Source organism: Aricia agestis, chromosome 7 (genome assembly GCF_905147365.1).
Source record: "Aricia agestis chromosome 7, ilAriAges1.1, whole genome shotgun sequence".
NCBI lineage: Eukaryota > Metazoa > Arthropoda > Insecta > Lepidoptera > Lycaenidae > Aricia > Aricia agestis.
Genome location: NC_056412.1, coordinates 17,899,131 through 17,917,192, shown reverse-complemented (window position 1 = coordinate 17,917,192; position 18,062 = coordinate 17,899,131). Strand labels below are relative to the sequence as shown.

General features: G+C 37.4%; 2 protein-coding genes across 2 annotated transcripts in view; one reads left to right on the top strand and one right to left on the bottom strand.

Annotated features, from left to right (window-relative positions):
* LOC121728722 (nose resistant to fluoxetine protein 6-like) overlaps positions 1 to 3,556 on the top strand; it is a 52,712-nt gene extending 49,156 nt beyond the window's left edge. Inside the window, exons 11-13 of the mRNA XM_042116961.1 lie at positions 2,487 to 2,629; positions 2,863 to 2,959; positions 3,405 to 3,556. Of these exons, the coding sequence (XP_041972895.1) occupies positions 2,487 to 2,629; positions 2,863 to 2,959; positions 3,405 to 3,436 (272 nt within the window). The 3' untranslated portion in view covers positions 3,437 to 3,556. The remainder of the gene's footprint in view (positions 1 to 2,486; positions 2,630 to 2,862; positions 2,960 to 3,404) is intronic.
* A 1,014-nt stretch (positions 3,557 to 4,570) lies between these two features.
* Positions 4,571 to 16,949, bottom strand: LOC121729110. Its single transcript, XM_042117496.1, has 7 exons — positions 16,726 to 16,949; positions 8,114 to 8,307; positions 7,646 to 7,802; positions 6,748 to 6,913; positions 6,196 to 6,371; positions 5,415 to 5,597; positions 4,571 to 4,759 (listed from the first exon to the last, which is right to left on the bottom strand). The coding sequence occupies exons 1-7, from the start codon at positions 16,885 to 16,887 to the stop codon at positions 4,571 to 4,573; spliced, it is 1,227 nt and encodes a 408-aa protein (XP_041973430.1). The 5' UTR covers positions 16,888 to 16,949.
* Between the last annotated feature and the right edge of the window lie 1,113 nt (positions 16,950 to 18,062).

Sequence of the window (18,062 nt, the reverse complement as noted above, 5' to 3'; positions counted from 1 at the left end):
GTGGTAAAACAGGTCTTTAAAGTTTCAAATTGCAACAGATTTAAATCTTTGCTATTTCTTGAACGAAGGCACTTTTATTCATATTCTACAACAAAAGTAATAATAGTTAATATTGGTTCGTCTGGCTTCTAAACGTCCAGCGACATATCAATAATAATATTTTCGTAAGTCGTTATAAATGCTGTGTCTAACTACAACACATTATGTGTTTACAATATTAAAAAAATACATATTTTTAAAAGATGATAAAGAAGGTTATGGGCAAAAAGCCCATAGCTGCGACTCATGTTGTAATTTTAAAAAACGCAAAAGATGAAGCTTGTTAAAACTCACCTGTAAAGATTTTTTACGTTTTTTGTGTGTGATCTATGAATATAGATCGTTTTTAAACGATATTTTTTAAACGATATTTTTGTAGCATTTTATTTTATTTGTATTATTATTTAAAATTCACAATGTTTATGTACTATTTAATTTTAACTTTTAATTTAATTTAATTTTATATATTTTATATGGGTTTATTGCCTGCAATAAATGATTATTATTATTATTATTATTATTAATATCTGCCGGGGCCTCACAATGGTGCCCCCATAATTACGCCACTGATTGTTCTTCCTCGTTCCTGTTTCTTAACATTTATTAATAGCACAATTTGTATTGATTAGTCATGGCCATCTTTTGTCAAAACCCCTGCCCACATGATTTCACTGGTAGACCTTCGCACTTCCGCGCTATAACGATCATCGTAATTTTTTTCAATTTAATGACGAGCCATGGCTTAATAGTAGATTTTATATCATTATTTCTAATTGTGATCTTCTTGAAACTGTTTTGTTTATCCAAAGATTATAAAAAGAAGCATCAGCTGCAGTGATAATAAAACTATAAATTAAAAATACTAAAGTATTTTTATAATATTTTCAAGATGCTTTTAAGGACAAAATAATAGTACTTTATAATTTACTATATAAGTAGCACCTGAGCTCATGTTTTGATTTAGACGCAGTTTTTTACACTGATACTACTACTACAATTCTGTACTTAAAAGGTTTTGAGGATGACTGCATGGATGAATGTTTGTATGGTAACCAAAGTTCTAGAATAATGTATAGGATACTTTATAGGCCTAAAGCAGTGTCCTCATGAGGCACTGATAAAAATTTTAGTGTAGAATGTTGCAGTATTTACTTTGATTTTGTTTGATGAATGATGACCTGTGAGCTCAGTTCGCGACTACACTCGAGCCGGAGATCGCAAGTTCGAACAACAAGATGACAAAAATGTTTTTTTTAATGAAATAAGGGAGCAAACGGGTCACCTGATAGAAAGCAACTTCCGTCGCCCATGGACACTCCCAGCATCAGAAGAGCTGCAGGTGCGTTGCCGGCCTTTTAAGAGGGAATAGGTTAATAGGGGAGGGTAGGGATAGAAGGGAAGGGAGTAGGGGAGGGTAGGGAAGGTAATAGGGTAGGGGATTGAGTCTCCGGTAAACTCACTCACTCGGCGAAACACAGCGCAAGCGCTGTTTCACGCCGTTTTTCTGTAATAAAGTAAAAACTAAGGAAATCGAAAAATGTCGGATCTACTGACCGCCACACTGGGACAAACATTAATTTTATTATTATGTAATTTATAAAACAATAAATACATATTTATTTATTATATGTATATATTATAATCTATTCTATTAAGTAGCGGTAAGGCCGCCTATTTGCTATGTTCCTTGCCTAATGTTGTTTTTTGTTATTTTATATTGTTTATAATGCAAATAAAGAATTTATAAATAAATATATATATAAATGCACTTTCAGTGCTGCTACTTTCAAAGTGAACTCTATATGAGGGACAATACACACTAAAATAATTTTTTGTTACACCCTGTATAAGTTAAGTGGCAGTGGCGGCCCGAGGGGGTGGCGAACAGGGCAATCGCCCGGGGCCTCGCTCTTGCAGGGGCCTCGCAAGGTATTTTTTCGTAAGGCCTCTCAAAGACCATCCGCCCAGGGCCTCGCAAAGACCTTCCGGGGCCTCGCAATGGGTAAGGCCGCTACTGTTAACTGATAAGCAACATAGATATTAACATAACTTTTATAATAGGAGCAGCATAAAATCTAAGGAAATCGAAAAATGTCGGATCTACTGGCCGCCACACTTCGACCACACCGTTCAAAACATTAATATTATTATTATGTAATTTATAAAACAATAAATATATATTTATTTATTATATATATATATATATATATATATATATATATATATATATATATATATATATATATATATATATATATATATATATATATATATATATATATATATATATATATATATATATATAAGAAAAGTCCATGGTGTGATGGACTACAATTAATTAAAATGTATAATTTCAATTGTCCTTGGTGCGAAAAATCTAAATAATAAAATAACAAAAAAAGGATATGGGCGAACAGTAATAAAAAAAACATAACTTTTATCTTCAGGTATCGGTACATCGTTCATAGAGTCGCGAGTGTTCAGGTTCCTGAACAAGATCGCGTACGGCGTGTACCTCACGCAGTTCCCGATATTCTTCTACAACGTCGGCATACAGAGGCATTCTGAGTACTACTCACCGCTACTACTGGTATGTACCACCGTGGAAATTGATGGCGGACCTACGTCATTTGGTAGGGTTATGTGATATGTCAGTGCAATGTCAGTCGTGATCTATCGGCTGGACATAACGTTACTTAATTACGTTGGTCCACCATCTCCCTATATCAACTTCTACGTACCTAGTATCATTAATAATTCTTCCGCAGCAGCTTATAGAGCTTGGTTACTCGGAAGCCGAATAAATATTCTTTTTTTTTCCAGTTCCCGGTGCCGGAGATGCTGCTAGTGCTGGTGATATCCATACTGACCACCGTCGCCATCGAGATGCCATTCAACCAGCTCTACAGGATTTATTTCGGTATGTCTCTTGGTCTATTAAATCTTGATAATAATCTCTCATGTACTTCCAGAAGTCGATTCATAGGCAGATGTAGAACCTACGTAATGCCAGAAGACTGATCATGACTGATCATGATCGACCAAATGTGAAAGACCAAGGTCGAGAGGTCCGTACTGCATGTGCCCATAAATTAATTTCTATGATTGTACCATCTGACAGATTATGAAATTAAACTCATAAGGATTCATGTGATAGTGGGATAAAAACTAATCCCCTTACTAATAAACGTTGTAATAAGCTTTGAATAGTTATACAGTGTTTTGTTCCTGTCACACAAGTGACATTTTTAATTGGATTGAAGAAGACAAAACACTGTATAACTATTGAAAGCTTATACAGCGTTTATTAGTAAGGGGATTACAGTTTAAGATTTTAAATTTACAAAAATTATTGTCTTTTACAGGAAAATCACAGAGAAAAGTGAAAGAAAACTGACGAGGAAATTGTAAATATTCGACATTATACCAAACATCACGTAGTCATTAAGATTTTTGTAAGGATTTTGTACCGCTAATGTATGTATTAGATTAAAGAAATAAGATTACTTAACTTATATTACATTGTTTTATTTCAAAATCGCTCCTGCACTCTCAAGATTTTCATACCTTATTTAATTTTTTTTATATATTTGTTCCATTTGATAATTATTGTATGTATGTAGTACAGTTAATAGTATATTGTTGTGACTGAAAAATCAATTTTACAGTCACTGCAAGATACTATTAAAAATTATAGTACTCTTATGCTAAGCAATCACATGCGGTTTTGCTCGATAGTTTTACTCCAAATCGAGTTTTATAATTACTGTGTGGACCGCAAAACTGACAGCTCGAAGGCTCACATCGAGCTGGTTTGATGGAATTAAATAATTATATCGATTTAGAATAAAACTATCGAGAAAAAAAAACTGAATGTGTGGACGAAATCCCGAGCCGCGGGTTTTGCTCGACGTTATTGCTCGATCGAGCAAAACCGTATTTGAGTACTTAGCGTTATAAAAATATCCCACACATCATCAAACACAAATCGAAATATTCTACTATCAAGTTCTTCTTAATATACATTTTACACGATTTAAAAAAGATACTTAAAAGTATCCTACCTAATAACTAATCAAAACCTATTATAATAATTTATAACACGATGAATTTTCACATGTTTTAGTATTTCACATGAACTTAAATATATAATATTAGATTCAGAGAAATATATTTAATTACTTTTCGCTGTTTAGAGCCAAAAATCGCTAAGTGTCATGGCGCTTGCGAGTTGCGATGCGTTACAGATCGAGTATCGACAAGGCTTTATATGAACGTGGCGAAAAAAGGAAAGAACGCTGCCATCATACAAAAACGTCATTTTTGACAGTTCTCCTTTACGTGCAGTGCCCCCGCTCACGTTCATATAAAGCCTTGTCGATCTGTATGTCAAACCCCATACATTTTTGACAACTAACTTCGCTATCAAAACTAGCGAATATATTTGGACTACGGGGCCAGTTGTTTTTCGGTAGTTTCCTTATTAATTTGAAACAAATGAGTATTAAATCTTCTAAGAACTTCACATTGGTCAACTAGGCACTATAGTTCTGTTCGTGATCGGCTCGGGATCGGTACAACTGTCATCACGGCAGCGGCACTTGACGGTGCCCCCGGCGCGAGTGAGCCAGGCCCCCGCACCGCAGGGGCCCCGCGCCCGCAGGTAGTGGCATGAGCCTTGATATGCCACTGACACGCTCCGTGATGCGCATGTGACATCCTGAAAGATTTAATAAGCACTTTAGTTCCTTTGTGATGAGAGTACCGATGCATCTTCTGTCGACCTTTGAAGCGGAGGAATTCTGGCCAACTGATGTGGTCTACCGTAGGTTCCAGGGGAGACTCCGGAATGAAGCGCGCGTCACGTCGCCGATAACTTGTGATGACATGAAAGTGTAGTTATTAAGTGTGTATAATTTATATGTATGTTAGTCATTATGGGCCTATGTAGCCTGATATAAATAAATAAAATAAAATAAATTATGAAGGTTATATGAGTTTGATGAGTACAACAAGAAATGTAAGCTTTTAAGATCACTGAAGTGCGGATCCATGTTCCATCCATCCATGCCGAGACATTATTTGCGGTATCAATATTGCCATACAATTTATCTTAAGCGAGGAGTGGATCACCATGCGGTTATTGGATAAACCCAGCGCACGGGGAGTCTCATATAACCCGGCCGATGTTCTTAAACCGCTGGGGATGAGATGTAAAAAAGTATCTACCTGAACATGCACTCGTGCACTGCTTTAGTATTTAATAGCAACATGTGGAAACTACCAGATGCATGAAGCATTTCCCCATGTATAAAAATTACTTTCAACGTCGCTACCTCAACATAAATGTTTCAATATCAACTTGTCGCACTCACCGGGTCGCTATCACATCTCTTCGTGCCACACGCGCAGACACCGTTGTGACTGAGGCCGTCCAGGGCGGGGCGCGCGTCCAGGTCGAAGGCGAGCACCGCGCCGGCGGGGCAGGGCTCCGCCGCGCCGGGCCGGTAGCACCGCCGCCGCGACGGCACGTACAGACGACCGCGACCGCACGGTACCTGTTACAGGACGCTTCAAACTAAGACTAGGTCCAATTCAGTAACGATGTTAGGAGGGGGCGAAGCTGGGCGACCGCCCAAGATGTCGAATAACAAGGGGTGCCAATTTTTCTCAGCGCTACCAGCACCCTGCCGAAAAAAATCGCGGTAGTCAACCCAAGTTTTGTTGATTACAGAACCCTATAACGGAACCCTAACGAGCTGATTTTTTTGTATATTGATAGATTAATAGTCATATAATTTAAGAGTAACATTGTCCTACACATAAAACAGTCCATATTTTAAAACCATCAATTCAAAGTATGAAATCCTTTCTATATCTGTTAACTACCACTTTCGAGATTTTTCTCAAATAAAAATGATGTTCGTCTTATCAATGTGTTAGCACTCTGTTTTACTGCAACTACGCATTCGCCACAAAGCTACTCACAAAAAATTTGCTTGATAGTAATAAAAAAAATTGTTCTAGGGCTCCCGTACTAATAACTCAATGCCGAAATTATCTAAATCTGTTCAGTGAATTATGCATGAAGACTTAAAAACGTAAGAAACACAGATAACATAATATTATGACATTTTTAATAATATCAGTATCTACCTTAGTACACCGGCCACCACGCGCGAGCATCTCGCCGGGGCCACAGGGGCCCTGCGTGTACAGCCTGTAGCAGGCCCCGTCCGCGGCGCGCGCGTGGAACGGCTTGCAACGGCAGGTGCCCCCGCCGGTATCCGCCCCTGAGAACACGTGGCCTTTGGGGCACGGCCCTAGGGTGTCTGAAATGTGACATTTTTGCCATTACAAAAATAACATTTTTGATGTATAATCGAATTCAAATCATTTTACTACAGCTATTATCAAATAGCTAATCCCAATCATCAATCAACCTAATCCCAATGTTTTTCATACAATGTAGACAAGCCGGTGTCGTGGCCAGTCAAGTAAGAGCTCATGAAATTGACAGGCCGAGCTCGTGTAGTATTCATAATTCACAATAATAATTGTAGATATCAACATTCTGCCTTAACAATGTCATGCAAAGATCAAAATATGTGAAGACTTTGACAAAAAATACATGGATTTTATTTCTAAATGTTTGTTAAATTAAAGGTAAGCAGCCCTTAAATATCGCTGAGTACAAGATGTACTTACCTAATTCGTAACATCCATTGGTTTCGTTGTGATAATGCGGCAGGTGTATCTCGCAGCCGCAGCGGGCCCCCGGCAGGAACAGGGCCCCGCGGTCGCAGGGCCCCCGCGTGTAGTGGGCGTAGCAACCGCCGTCCGGGGCCCAGTAGTGGGCACTCGACTCTGAACACTGAAACATAAAAAATAGAATTTGAAAAAAAAATGCTATTCACTTTTGTCCTAAAATTCACACATGGTAAGTATAAAACACTAGGCTATAAAAAGTAGACTTAAGGTCCATGGTTAAAAAATAAAGTTATAATAAAGTAATAATAATATAATAAATAGATCAAGAACACTTTAAATGAGTAAGCGTGAAACAATGACGGTTTTCTACAAACTTTTTTAAAATTCTAAACAGCAGCATGGTCGAATTACCAACATATTCTTAGAAATCCCGCTATACAGATAGCCAGAGCGAATCTATATGTTAGGCAATTTGGCCTTGTCAGGTACAAGACCAAACTTAAGACCGTGAGAAGTGCTTTGGCATACATAATACGAGTTGGCGTATTATCTAAGCCTTAGAAAAAACCTGCATTACAATCACACGTTTCGCTACTGACTAAAAGACGTATTCTGAAATTGCATTTGTAAGTTTTTTAGTAGGTAAGTTTTGAATCGCGGCAGTTATGATTATATTTATCTCTATCTATCCACCTGATGGCTTATTAGTAAACAGCTTCGTGGAGGTCATTTACAGCTGCAACTTTAACTATCTACAATTTAGGATTCCCTGTGTTAACCACTCACCTCTCATTTCATATACTCAAAGATGGAGCCCCTTTAATGTCTTTTTAAATCAGATGGTAAACCAAAAAAAAGTGCAAACTTATATATTCTGTTATTATTATTAACTCACCGTGCAGTTCGCAAGTCCGTCTCGTCCCACGTCCAATATGGCGCCGGGGTAGCAGGGCCCCTGCGTCAGCCGGTAGTAGCAGCGGCCGTCCGGCGGCCAGTAGAGGAGCGTCTCGTCCGCGCAGGACTGAGGCCGCACGCACATGCCCTGACGCTCCCTGGAATTAGCAATGGCAAACTCAGTTGTGAAAAACATAACCCTCCTGGCAGTCGGGTAAAATACCAAATATCAAAACCAACTGAAAGTATTACGCGATGTCCTGTCATGTCACTGCACTACCATATTTTAGCCCCTCATCTTATAACTGTTTGACACCTCAAATTGATATACTTCACTATTTGGCCTCAACCTACTTTACTCCACTGTCTGGCCCATTAATTTGATATGCGAATCTATTTGGCCCTCAACTCACTATCTACCCGCGCCACTATTTGGCCCGTCAACTTACATACAAGGATGCTTACCTACCCGCGCATATTAAATGACTCCTCAACGGGGGCGAAGTATTCGCCGTGGCGGCAGGGGCCCCGCTCGAACAGTTTGTGGCATGTGGTGGTGCGGGGCAGCTGGGCCGTGCCGGGGGGGCACTTGCACTCCGCCACTGTGCGACCCCCCCAGCGGCCGGGAGACAGCTCCTGCGTCTCGGGGCACGGGTGGCCTTTCTGGAAACGAAAAAATTTCTGATGAACTTCTTACATTCACATTTTTTTATATTATGTTTAAAAAGAGAGTGTACAATTAAAGTTTAACAGAAAATGTACGTGTTTAAGTATTATATGTTAAAATATTCATTTTATTAAAGTTAAGTAATCATTAAATCTTTCTTAGTGCGGTCGTATTAGTACCATAGTATTTAGGTTACAGGTAAAGAACGTATTTAATTTGTAGATGTTAACAAAATAATGTTTACAATTTTGTTGCATAATTAATAACGTTAATTAATACCATGGTGATTACATACAAAACGTCAGTTATTATTCAAAGTAATAGGAAATATCAACCAAAAGTCGGAGCAGATGGCACTAAACGAAGTCTTAGTAATAACCCTTTTTAGCCTTTGGGTACGGAACCCTAAAAACCGACCAAAATTTGGTGGATGCCCAAAAATGTATGAACCAAAAACCCGTAATCGATTGAAAAGTATATGTGGCATGGTAGACTACATATACTGTATCCCAAATACGAAGTCCTTTTTGGATTTAACAATCACCGAGTGCTTTAAAAACGATCGTAACTAATTGACTTTTCATATAGGAATCTATGATAGTTAGGACGACGCGATGCTACAAGTACAAACGATAGTGTGGCGATTAGTACCTAGTAAAAACATTTTTATATATTTAGATGTCTAGTATTATCATATTCATGGATTTTTACTTTTATATCTGACAGTATAAAATGTTAGTTTGGTATAGAAAATAATCTGTAATTATGTACTGTTTTTTAGGATTATTAGATGATAATATCGGTTGTAATATGATCATTTTTTTAAATAAAATAATGGGTAAAACGAGCAAACGGGTCACCTGATGGAAAGCAACTACTGTCGCCCTTGGATACTCGCAACATCGGAAGAGCTGCAAGTGCTTTGCCGGTCTTTGAAGGTTTGCAGGTCGTATTGAAAATACTGCTGGTGACAGTTTGTTTCAGAGTTTTACAGTGTGCAGCATCAAGATGATGACTGATGAGTATGGTATATTATAATAATATGTTTTGCGTGGTACGATAGCGAAAAGTTGCAGGAGGTATGATTCTGAACAACTGAACAAAGACCACTCCACGTGATACAACCGATAGAGGATGTAGAGTGAAGCCACTTGTGATTTAGTTTATTCTTAAAGTATATATTTGACATAGTCTTTTTTTCTCTAAATTGTAAATTATTATCTATCCATATCACCTTCACGAGAAAGAAGACAAAAACAAAGGAAGTAGGTAACTATAATATTGTAATTGATTGGCAGAACTGGGTACTAACTGGATCTCAATATAATTTTTTCAAATTATCGGTTTCGGCTATGGTTTTGAATAAAATGAATTGCATATTTACGATCTACTATTTATGGTCTACTTTGCTGTACATAAATTATTTTAATCGACTACGGGTTTTTTTTGGGCATAGTCCTTTGACATGTTGCACATGTCATAATATCAGTATATTGACAGAAACGTTGCCAAACCTCTAACAAATTTTTTGTTCACTGTCTATGCTGGTGCTGCCGTCTAACGCGAAAACACTTCAACAATATAATATCCTATTCTACTATACATCACGTAAAACGCCTCATGCCACTTTAACCATAAACAACCATAGAATATAAACATAACCGAAGACCTTTCTACGAAGTTGTACCTGCACGGCGCATACTAATATGTGACCCCATAAGGATGTTATAAGTCTGCACACTCTCTATAAAGTCACCAAACACGTGTTCAGTGTTCATACACTGTGTTAACATAAGACACATTCATACACTGCTCTGCGGAGTTTTAAGCTTACTAAGAATGGGTTGCACCAGAGGCGTGGGTAAAGTTAAAGTTAAATATGGCGTCCAAACATCCCATATTCTCATACGACATCTGTCAATTTTTCCAGTTATAGATAAGGTTAAAGTTAGTTGGTGCAACCCAGTCTAAATCTTATAGGATCATGAAGTTGGAACTTGGAAGGATGGGTGACCGTTTATTCTTCTATGTCGAACCTTTTGTTCTTTGGCAGTCGACGGTTTTCACATTATGCGACACGACTTGGAAGTTTGAACGGAAAACTACTTTGGTTATGGCGAGCGTTATCTCTTTACCATGTCCGTTATCGGACGGAGAAAGACAGATTTGTCTAAATGCCTATTATATTATGTATATTGAAACCTACAATTGAAACCAGCGTTGCCAGACTTCCCGATTTTGGCGGGACGTCCCGATTTTTTCATCAAAATTGAATGTCCCGCGCGGTAGCGTGGTGGATTTTCTTTGGCTACTTTAGCTATCTATTGTCACGTAAACGTTATTTTAACGCAAATAAAAAGATAAAAATTCGAAAAAACTTTTGATTTTATACCTTTTTTTACTCTGTCCCGCTTTTGACTGAAGAATTCCGCTTTTTCACTCAAAAAGTTCCAAAGTCCCGACTTCCCATAAAAAAATCTGGCAACGCTGATTGAAACATACTAAATATCTTTCCATGTCGTTGCAATTTCCGTTATGTACTATCGGAGAAGTTGATTCCTAGGCAGTTGGCGGACCTAAGTAATTTTGTCGCGTTAAGTCAAACCCATCAGACCGATCAGCTTAAATTGAATCGTCATAAACCGACCAAACGACTAACCTGTCCGTCAACTGCCTAGGAATCAATTTCCTCGATGGTACATGTGGCCCTCTGTGACGTGCGTTTTTGTACTTTCATAGGGTGCCCTAATTTGCAATTGTGCAATTCACACGTCATAATATGTATAAAAACTCGTTCGAAAATAATGTTAAATTCCAACCATGCCTGATTATCGGTCCTACAAAAAGTATGCTCCTTATCCTATATCGGATCGCTAAAGAGTTAATTAGAAATAATAAATATTTCGTAATAAAACATATCTACAGACTGCAAGTCTTGTCCTAGTAGTAACCATTTACGCTTTACTACAGAAGGACTTGATAACACAGTAAAACCATTTCAACAAACACATTATGTGGAAAATTTCTAATCTCGCTTATACAAAAGTTCAGCATGCCTCTTGAACTGTTATACAACCTGCCCCTTGAACCAACTGATGTAACATAAGGGCTGGGACTAATGGCCACCTTCAAAACAAATGGAAGACGATTTTTCTTCGAAAATAGAATGTGTGAAAAATGAGTGACGGTTTAGGGAAATTTTATAAGCATAATAATAGGCATAATATGAGAAATATTTGGAAAGTATGGTTAAGGCTTAATTTATCTCGCAGGAACAGTACAGACTTTTACGATTAAAAACTATGCCCTTTGACCTTTCCCTGGACTCATCAGGTGGTAGGCATCATGTAGACATTCTGAAAAAATTTGATTCACTCAGAAATAAAACATTTTTTTTGTATCAGAATGCATTGTTAGCGCTCCAAACTATTTTAAACACACTTTGATAGAGCAGGATTTTTACCTACTCTACCTCTATAAAACCAACAAGTTCAAGCCAATATGCGGAAATTTGCTTGTTCCAGTTCATTAGTCAACTGGACACTAATTATTAGCCAAAGCGACGGCTTCCTACTTCATAGAGGGTAACGAAAATATTGGTGAAAGCCGCTATTACTTTGCGTGAATTCTGAAATTGAACCCAGTTTTATGACGTATGAGTCCTCTTGAATCCGAAGCAGGGATAATATTGTAATACTGTGCCGAAGCTATATTACGAGTATATTGTCTTGAAGTGTCACTGGTATATTATACTGGTATACGCACGACGTGTCTGACATCAATTCTAATATTAATTAAGAGGAGTCCACACCGCCCATTTTCCATACAAACGTTGTCCCCTGTTTCCTCCCTGGATAATGGTAGTAAAGTTATAATTTTTTTCCTGAATATCTTTAGCCACTAATACAATGTCCCTATGTTTTCTTTTTTTTTCATAATTTAATTATTAAATAAGATATGAACGTTCAAAAACCCAAAAAAATGGCCAGATTTTCTGCTGTGTTTAAACGTCCAGAAAACTGATTTGGCTAGATTTTCCAAAAAAAAAAAGCAAAACATAGGAACACAGCTCAAGCCTTTCTTTAATCTTTAGTGAAAAAAGTACTTAAGGGGGCGACTAACCCTAAAGTGTCGATTTTATAATTCATTTTTATACTTGAATAGAAGCCCCGAATCGTTTCATTTTCTAAAATTAGATACTAGATTATATTTCCAAGAATCCGATCTGAGCAAAAATACAATATCTTAAAATTTTCTCGATAGAAAAAAATCACAAAGATGCATCTAATTTTCACGAATTTTTCATTTATTGCCATAACCGTGCATTGAACTAAGTTTATATTTTAATACATTGTATAAAATTCTATCGTTGAGAGATCGACCTAGCGGATTTTTAAAATGTTGCATATTTATCGAGTTATTGAGAAAAAACTAATTTGGCGATGAATCCGCGTCATTCTTTTTCACCTGGCTTATGAAAGGCGTGAGTGTGAAGAGAGAAGGACGATGTTTGATTTTTGGGGTTAGTCGCCCTCTAAGTTTTGGAGAAGGAATCAGGGGACAACGAATCGTTGATTTTCTGGATTTTCTGCAGTTGTCTCTATCGCGTTCTGTGGTATAGGCTTGAGGAGACAGTTATAGATATTACACGTACTTTTTATTCATTTCTCTAGCCCCTGGTGTATCCTCTTAAAATGCGAAAGTGTGTCTGTCTGTCAGTCTGTCTGTCCGTCTGTCTGTCCGTCTGTCTGCCTGTCTGTCTGTTACCTCTTAACGCCCAAACGGCTGATTTTGCAGTAATTTGTTATGGAGATTTTTTTGTGCTTAAGGCAGTAAGTAAAGCCATGATGTCACTGCGACCCTTGAGGATATATTGTGGCTCCTTCGCATTAGAGTACCGTCTCCAACCCAATGCTGCTCATAAATTAAACGATGTGGTTGGCATGAATTTCCTTTGTGGATGAGTATTCGTAGTGACCAAGGTGCTTGTTTCTACTCTTTTTGGTATGGAGATACTTTGAGTCCCTGGAAAGGACATAGGATACTTTTTATATTGGAAAAATGAACGGTTTCCGCACGATAAACGAATTTTGGCGCAACTGGGTTGCAGACGTCATCTAGAAAATTATAATGACATCCCAACAAAGTCATTAACGTCAATGCACCAGAGCCGTCGACTTCAGACGTCATCAGCACTGACCAGTATACTGGGTTATATTTCGGATCGGCGTGACGATATAATTACAATGGTAACTCTTCGTATATTCCCACAACGTATAATATGGGAAAACAACGTTTGCTGGATCCACTATAAGTTTGCTCTCCCTGAAAGAGTCGCTTTGCTTGTTCCTTGCGGTATATTGTCGAAAGCAAATAAAGCACTGTATGCCCAGTATTTCTACGTAGCTGTATTTAGATACAGCTACGTAGAAATACTGGGCATACAGTGCTTTATTTGCAGCGCGTGATGTTGTCGCACGTCAACGCTTAGGCGTTGACGTGCGACAACATCACGCGCTGCAGCAACGCATCTTGTGGCTGCGTTTTTATTAGGGTCAGTTTACATATTTTGCAAGGACGAGGCGATGCAACGCTATGCGTTTTTAAATGCGCCAATCAAAACTGAACTTTTAACAAGATGATACACATTGAGTTGACGGACTTCAGACCTGCAATGTTACTCTTCGAATGGCTCTTTAATAAAAATGCATCGCATCGCATTGTCTCGTGACTCGTCGCGTTGCAATGTAAACTGGAGGCATACAACGAAACCGTTTCGGGGCAAACGATTGAATCAGAATGCCGCGTCCTACTCTAACAACGTTACGTTTACGTTTGTTAGAGTAAGACGCGGCATTCCGATTCGTTCGTTTGAGTCTCAAAAAGGTTGCATAGTACGGCCCCTGACTCTTGGAATACATATAAGAATAGCCACGTCATTGTAGGACCGAAAATAGGGCATAATTGAAATTTCGTTTTATTTCTGGCCAGGTTGTATGACGTATGCGTTGCAGTATGTTCCAATCTCTTCCTACAAAAATCGGCCACCAATTATACTATCGGACGACCCAAAATTAGTTAACTCCTGTCTTCTACAAATGACGTCAGCAAAGAGCATTATTGCACCCAATAATTATATTACTTTTTAAGTATGACCTAATGTTACTTAGTAGATCTAAAAGAAATGCATTAAATCTTGTTACATGAAAATGTTATCAGTAAATTATAGTCGGAAATAATATCTGGCGAGTTACATCGCGCTTCCTTAGTCGCTGCTCTTCATGCCTTGCCACAATATATTCTGACGCTTACGAAACCTTATATTATGTTATTGTATAATATAAACAGACAGTGAAAATCTTTACTAGTAGGACAAATACGCTAGACCAAATAAAAAGTCACTAATACCTGTTTTCACCAACCACCTCCTAACGCTGTGTTCCCTAAACCGACAATAATTAAGGATACAATATTATATCCCTCAAATTTTCACTATTTGTGTGTATCACCTACGTTCTTAGAGCGTAAGAACTTTTGTAATACTGTATTTTCCAAAAACGTGTAATGGATCGCTAGGAAACATTTTCAGTCACCTTAACATTTTGAGGGTTTGCTATGATGGATGTTTATTGCACATTATACACTGGTATAGAGTGCAAAAAACATCCATTAAACTGATAATATGCTCACTACTTACAATCTGTCTATGGCCACTTTTAAATGTTTCATAATTTGTTTCAAAACGGCTACACGCCTGATGAAATATGGACCACCAGTTTTGACAGTTATCATAATTGAGACGTAAGCTAATGAAGTGGGTAAGTAACAGTTTTAAAATTTTCCTTTATTTGCATAAATGGAGACATCAGGACCGGGAAAATTATTTGAAATAAAAAAGTTGTGGATTTTATATTAGCCAGATGATGAAGTGGGAAGTTACAGGTTTGTTCTAATTATGAGTGAAAAATGAGTAATTACACTTATAATATAAAATGTTACTTATCCACTTCATCAACTTACGTCTTCAATTATGACATTCTGCCGAAATGTCAAATTAAATTAAAAGTTAGACTCTTTATTTATTTATTAAGAGTTTAAACTCTTTCAAAACATATCACAAGTGGTCATTTTAGACTAATTAATGATTATATTAGCAGATTATAACTGACGTAAATGGGCGTAACCAAACAGTCTCGAGTTGTCAAACGAAACCGAAATTGATTTACGTTTGTGTGTAAAAATATGTGTACGTATACCCTTACAAAAGCATCTTTCTAAGAGATTAAATCAACCAACGTGCCGATAAGTGCCGACTGGACGTCAATCAGATTTAAAAAAATTAGTTCTGCTGTCATGTGTCACACGTCTCTTTTTTCCACTCAGGCCTTTGTTTCTCTATTCCGCTAGGTCTACCAGAATCTGATGGCAAATTTTGATGACAGACTTTCAAAAAATATCCTTGATCATTGTATAATTTTTTAAGTATATTTGCATGTTTCCCACACAGAATAAGCTTCTATAAGGAAAGAAAAAAGGATCAAAATGTTTTATTCCATTTACCCCGGTATTGCTAGAGTCAATTTATTTTCTCACTTTTTGCCATCATATCCTGGTAGACCTATATATTAACTTTATGGGCGTAACATAATAGCAAAGATCATAATAGATCGAAAGTGTTAAGAGTGTGTCAGTCTGTCAGTGGGTCAGCCGCGATCCTACACGAACCGCCCAAATCGGCCAACAAAAATATTCATCGCTTTAATTTAATGTATGCAAGTTTAATGTGAAGATTTTATTAGTTAGATTATGCTTAGCGCTGCGTGACAGCACATCAAGGAAACAGGTGTAAGGTAGGGCAGGGCTAGTATTTTGTGTTTGTAGAGTTAGGTATTCGCTACGAAAAACGCTTGGTAGGATATAATACAGTGTGTTACGGCCGTTCCCAATATTTGATCTATCTCTGGTTTTGCCCTACTAGAGATAGGAATAGCTCACAATTGACATAAAATATATGTCTCTAATGTCTAATGTGAGTTATTCCTATCTCTAGTAGGGCAAAACCAGAGATAGATCAAATATTGGGAACGGCCGTTAGTGTAAACCTCAACCGTTATCCTTGAAACCATCAAATGAGCCAAAATGAACAACTATGAAGTATGAAGACGGACTTTTTTGAGTTCCTAGCATTATTTTCATAGAAAACGTTGTTCATTTTGACGGTCTCATTTGATGGTTTCAAGGATAACGGTGTTTACACTAACATCTTGTATAGATCAAAATAATGCCATAACAGTAATGATGGTCGTTTCGCTTAGGAAATTCTTAGTCCGTTAATTTCAAACGACTTTAATACATTTTTAAAACTTTGTAACTGTTTTTTTGTAGCTGTATCATAATTTAACAGTAATACGAACCTTATAAATAGTATAGCATTTCCCGTCGGAGGGCCAGTACAGCATCAGCCAGCCTCGAGGGTGCGAGGCGCAAGGGTTCCGGCGCACGTCGGCCCACGGCGGCGGCAGCACGGCAGCCTGACTTCCGCAGAACAGTGCCGCCAACCACACCCACGCCGCCATCTTGTTTTTCAAATCACATCATCGAACCAGCCAGTAGTACAACTTTTCACGTTCCACGTTTGAAAATTTGAATCATCGAAACCACTTTTTGCCAAATGTTCCAATTTTTTTCGCATATCAATGTACAGTTTTAGCACTCAATAAACACATCTTAGTAACCCACTTTACCAAAACTGTGTTTTTTACTTTTTATTGCACTCTGCTTCGTTGCGATTTTATGCACTCTTTTGTAACGTATTCTAGATTCGAAAATTAAACTTTTTATTTCCTTCCTCATTGCGGCCTATGGGTATTTGGCACGAATACATAAAACATGTTTTTGTGCTTAGTTTTCATCATTATTGGGATTTTTGTGCCACTTATATAATATTCATGATAAACAATAGAGGGCGATATTAAAAACACATTAATATTACTATCATTGAACGGCATAATATTTGAATGTTAAGCTGATTTTAAGTTTATTTTAACCGACTTCAGACTTACTTATATAATTCTTAAAACTTACACACTCTCCAAAAAAAGAGGGTACGCGGGTGCAGAAGAATTAAAAAAATAGGTAACTACTTGAAGAAACTATTGCCATCACGCTTCACCCTGCGCCGGCTCGTATATTGTGATAAGACAGATTGCAGTAAATCGAGGTAACGTAGTCCTCTAATTCCTCCTTCAAAATAGAGCCTATCTAATTATTATTTTTTAAATATAGCCTGTCAAGAAAGTCATGACAGGCGGGAAAATTTTCTAAACGTAATCACGCTTAAAAGGTGTATTTTTTCTTTGTATTTTCACAGAGAACGCTTATTACATTTTAAATATTGTCACTTTGCACATTTTTATCTCGAATTAATAAAGTTCTCATATTTTTTAATTCATTTAAAAAAATTCCCGCCTGACATGACTTTCTTGACGGACTATATCTTCAGGAAGGATGAGTCTATGCCTTTACGTTTTTATATTTTTATCTAGATCTTTTAAATTTGTTTTATGGCCTGTACTATTATTTATTCTGTGTTTATGGTCGGTCGATTGGCGGGATACGGGGCATTCATTTTTGCGAAGGTCATATTTTTTTATTTATTCGTAAATTAAAAATAAAACATTGGGGAATACGTTTGTATGGAAAAACAGTGCTAGCGTATCCTCTTAAGTCTAGCTTATGGGGTAAACTGTAG